Genomic DNA, 4004 nt, shown 5'->3' with positions numbered 1-4004 from the left:
AGTCCGTGTTCTGAGCATTTCCCTCAGAGCAGGGATCTTCTTTTTTTTTTTTGGAGAGGTTTTTGCTGTAGGGCGCGTGGGCTCGCCAGAAAGACAAAGAGAGACAGAGAGATAGAAAGTGAGAAATCATCCCCCAGGGGAGATGGCCATGCCGCAATCCCTTCTCCTCCATTCTTCTCTCGGGATCTTGGGCACGCACGCACATGCGCCTGGCATGAATTTAAGCCACCAGGTCCGGGACTCGAACCGCGGTCGACTACACAGGAGTCCAGCAACGCAGCAGCCATTATGCCATATGCTGGTCCAAGGGATATACTTCTTCATTTCATTTAAAAAAAAAAAAATCAGTTCATAGCGATGTTTCCAGTTCAGATTTGGGGGTAGGGTGTCCACATTCTCTGGTTTCCCACATGCATGTCTCTGAGCTCCTGCTGAGCCAGCAGCTCCCTGCAGCATGGCCGTTCGTGTGTCTCAGCCCGCACTGCGCACACGCAGCCACTTTAGGGCCCTGGCAAGTCAGGAGCGGCCACGCGATCACAGGAGACATGGCAGGGTTGTTCTGAGGGTCCTTTTGTTCTCAGGTATATCCTATTAGGAAGGCATGGCAGTGCATGCTTGGGCAAAGCAGTTCTTAAAAAGTGATTTTTCACATGACATTTACCCCATGGATAATTTTAAGAGAAGTTGAATGCTCTTGTCCTTTGGTACAAAAGAAGCATTAGTTCTCGGAGTTAGTTCTGATTGCTTTATCTACTTGTGATAGATTTATCTTTATATTTTATATTCACATTTTTATATATCTGTTTGTGATAGATATACTTTTATATTTTATACTTTCGGAGGTTTGTTTACATTTCTTAATATTTAGAAATTGAAAAGAAAATCTGTTTTTTCTTTAAAATGTCTTACCCTGCCGAGAACTGATTTCCTTGGGCTGCGTTGACCTTTCACAGTTAGTCCCACCACCAGGTGTCATGTCACCCTGTCATTAGCAAATGAAGGCTATTTGAAATTGTGTGGTACAGAAAGAGATGGCCTGGCCAGCGAGGTGGTGTGGTGGTTAAGGCAGCTGGATCCTATGTGGCCAGCATGTGGTTCGAGTCCTGGACCCAGTGTCTTGAAAAACACATTGGGCATATGTGCACGCACCAAATCCCGAGGAGAGTGAGGGGAAGAAATTGTGGCATAGACATCCCCCCAGGGGGGTGTTTTCTCACTTTCTCTCTCTCTCTCCCTCTCCCTCTCTCTGGCCAATGCATGTATCCTGTAGTAAGTTTAAAAAAATAAATAAATAAAAGGAAGAAAAAGAGATGGGATAGGAATTAGCATTTTCCCCTCCCTTTCCATCTATTTAGAATTGCTTCTTGGGGGTAGAGAATAAACTAATATAAAACTACTGATTTTCAACAGGTGGACTTGTGAAAAAAATTTTGGAGACGAAGAAAGATTATGAGAAATTGCAACAGTCACCGAAACCTGGAGAGAAGGTAACGGAGGAGTCCTGTAAGCACGGCGTTTCAGCTGTCGGTCTCACACGTTAACTTTTAAAATTTAGATACGGCTTTCAAATGTTATGATTGCCATAATGTCTGTGCACATGTTTAAGCTCCCCCTCCAGCTGGGAGGAGAGACAGTGTGGGGGTCTGCTTCTGGGGGCTGGGATCCAGCACCGTCCTGGGGGGGCGGGACCTCGGCACCAGGGCTGCTCAGCTGTACCTGGAGGTGTTCCCCGTCATCCGCCCCTCAGGCCCACCTGTGGTGGGAGGCCGCCTGGCCCTGGCTGAGTGCACAGGAGGGGTCTGGGAGTTTTCGTCTCTGGTTTAAATAGGTGTTCTGTTGGCACCTGGCGGTCTCTCCTACAGATGCGTAATGTGTAAGGGACCCTGCCGGGACCCTGGCCTCCCACCTGCCATTGCCCCTTCGACATGACCTTTGGGGTGTGCTGTAAATTCTAGGTTTCTCTCCTAGTGGCTTTAAATAGTCGGGATAGATCTTTTTTTTTTTTTTTTAACAAAAATTTTGATGGTTAAGGTTTTATTTTATTTGTTTGTTTTTGAGAGGTTCTTGCTATAGGGCGCATGTGCTCACCAGAAAGAGAGAGACAGACAGAAAGTGAGAAATCATCCCCCAGGGGGGATGGCCATGCTGCAGTCCCTTCTCCTCCATTCTCCTCTTGGGATCTCGGGCACGCACGCACACGTGCCCGGTGTGAGTTTAAGCCACCGGGTCTGGGACTTGAACTGCATTCAACTACATGGGAGTCCAGAGACATAACCATTACACCAACTCACGAACTGCTGGTTCTGATGGTTTTATCAACCAATGATCCCCGAAAGTTTTATGTATAGGAGTGCATATACATATATATTATGTGTGTGTGCATATGTATGCGTGCATGCATACATGTACTCTTATACACACACACGCACACACACATGCTCGCATGCACATTCACCCAGCTGAGCTAATGGTATTTGTTTTAGATAACTGTGCTTAAAATGTCCTGGTCTGTCCTGAGTCCTGCCACGGCCCACGAGAACTGTGCTGCTGAGACCCCTAGGGGGAGCCCTTTGACCAGCAGTGGGAGGTGCTGCCCAGGCCAGGCGGACGCACCGCATGCTCCCGCAAGGAGAAGGCTGTTCTGCAGCGTGTGGTCTGTGGTTGAGAAGGGACTGTGGTGTGGCCATCCCCCGGAGTGATTTCTCACTTCTGTCTCTGTTTGTCTGATGAGCACACACTCCGTGTAGCAAAAGTCTCTCTTACATAGAAAAGCTCTGAAATGATAGTGCAGGAGTGAGATGGAAAGGGTTTTGTCTGAGGGCCCTTCTCGGGGCAGCAGTCAGGTGGCCGTGACCAGACACCAGCCTCACTTCTCCAGGCGCTCCATGCTCTGCGGGGGCTGTCCCAGCTCCAGCCTTCAAAGTTGCATCCCAGCCAGCAGAACGTGGGAAGGGCAGGAGAAGACATGGGGTGGCCGCCAGAGTCGTGCTGGCCAGAGTCTGCCACGAAGGGCCGTGTCGTGCAGGGAGTGTCCTCTGTCCAGGCACCGCTTGCTGAGCTGGCGGTCAGGGGTCAGGCGCAGACTGCAGCGCACACCGGAACTGCCAGATGTCCTCCGTGCGTGCCGTGCTCGGAAATGATCTCATTTGCAGGGCCTTGGGCGGCGGCGAGGATGCCTGCCTGGCTGGGGGTCTGGGGTTCCTGGAAGCTGCTCTCGTTGCATGTGGGCTGCACACGGCGGCGGGAAGCGCTGCCAGGGGCAGAGCAGATGTGGGGCCACCACTGGGCCTTCCAGTGTTTGCTGGGAAATCGGTTATTTCATTCACGGTTCACAGGCACGGCACGAAGTGAACTTCACGATCTTAAAAACATTTTACCTGTAGCCACGGTCCCCCTTTCCCTCCGTAACCTGGTGTCTCCACTCCTTGCTGAGACCGGACCCGTGGAGCAGCTCGCACCCTCGCAGCCCCAGCTCTCGGTCCTGTGCAGCCCGCCCTCGCGTCGCCATCACCTCCACTCTTTCTGGTTCTTCGCTTCCCCTGAGTGTGGTTCTCTCGAGCCTCTCCGGGGTGGACCCCTTCGTTTGTTTAGTGGTGGTCTTTGCATCTGAACTGTAGACATATTTGAGACTTACGTGTCCTTGTAAGCGGGCTTTATCTTTGAATTTTAAGTTCCTTGACTATTAGGTTGATACTGAACATTAGAAATTTCTTGGCTTTTGGTAAGAAGTACTTCAATGTAGTTTCTTTAACATGTGGGCTGTTAGGGGGTCTGTTTCCTTTTATAGCTTTCATGCCTAAAGTTTTTATGTGTTTTATGGCAGTGTTCAATGTAGCGATAGTAATTATTTTAAATTGATGAGACTTCCTTTTTCACGCAGTATGTATAAATGTTACAGAGCGCTTGAAAGCACTTCTACTTTCTAGACACTTTTTTTTTTTTTTTTGAGAGAGATTTTCGCTATAGGGCACGTGCGCTCCCCAGACAAACAGCGCCACTAGAGA

At 49.5% G+C, this 4004-nt stretch overlaps 1 protein-coding gene across 1 annotated transcript in view; it reads left to right on the top strand.

Moving 5' to 3' along the window:
* Positions 1–4004, top strand: part of IFT54 (intraflagellar transport 54) — a gene marked incomplete at its 5' end in the record, with an annotated part of 59656 nt that overhangs the window by 32259 nt on the left and 23393 nt on the right. Inside the window, 1 exon segment of the mRNA XM_027773216.1 lies at positions 1411–1487. Within this exon segment, the coding sequence (XP_027629017.1) occupies positions 1411–1487 (77 nt within the window).

Source organism: Tupaia chinensis, unplaced genomic scaffold (genome assembly GCF_000334495.1).
Source record: "Tupaia chinensis unplaced genomic scaffold, TupChi_1.0 Scaffold000332_1, whole genome shotgun sequence".
Classification (NCBI taxonomy): Eukaryota; Metazoa; Chordata; class Mammalia; order Scandentia; family Tupaiidae; genus Tupaia; species Tupaia belangeri.
This window is presented reverse-complemented; position numbering and strand designations above follow the sequence as displayed.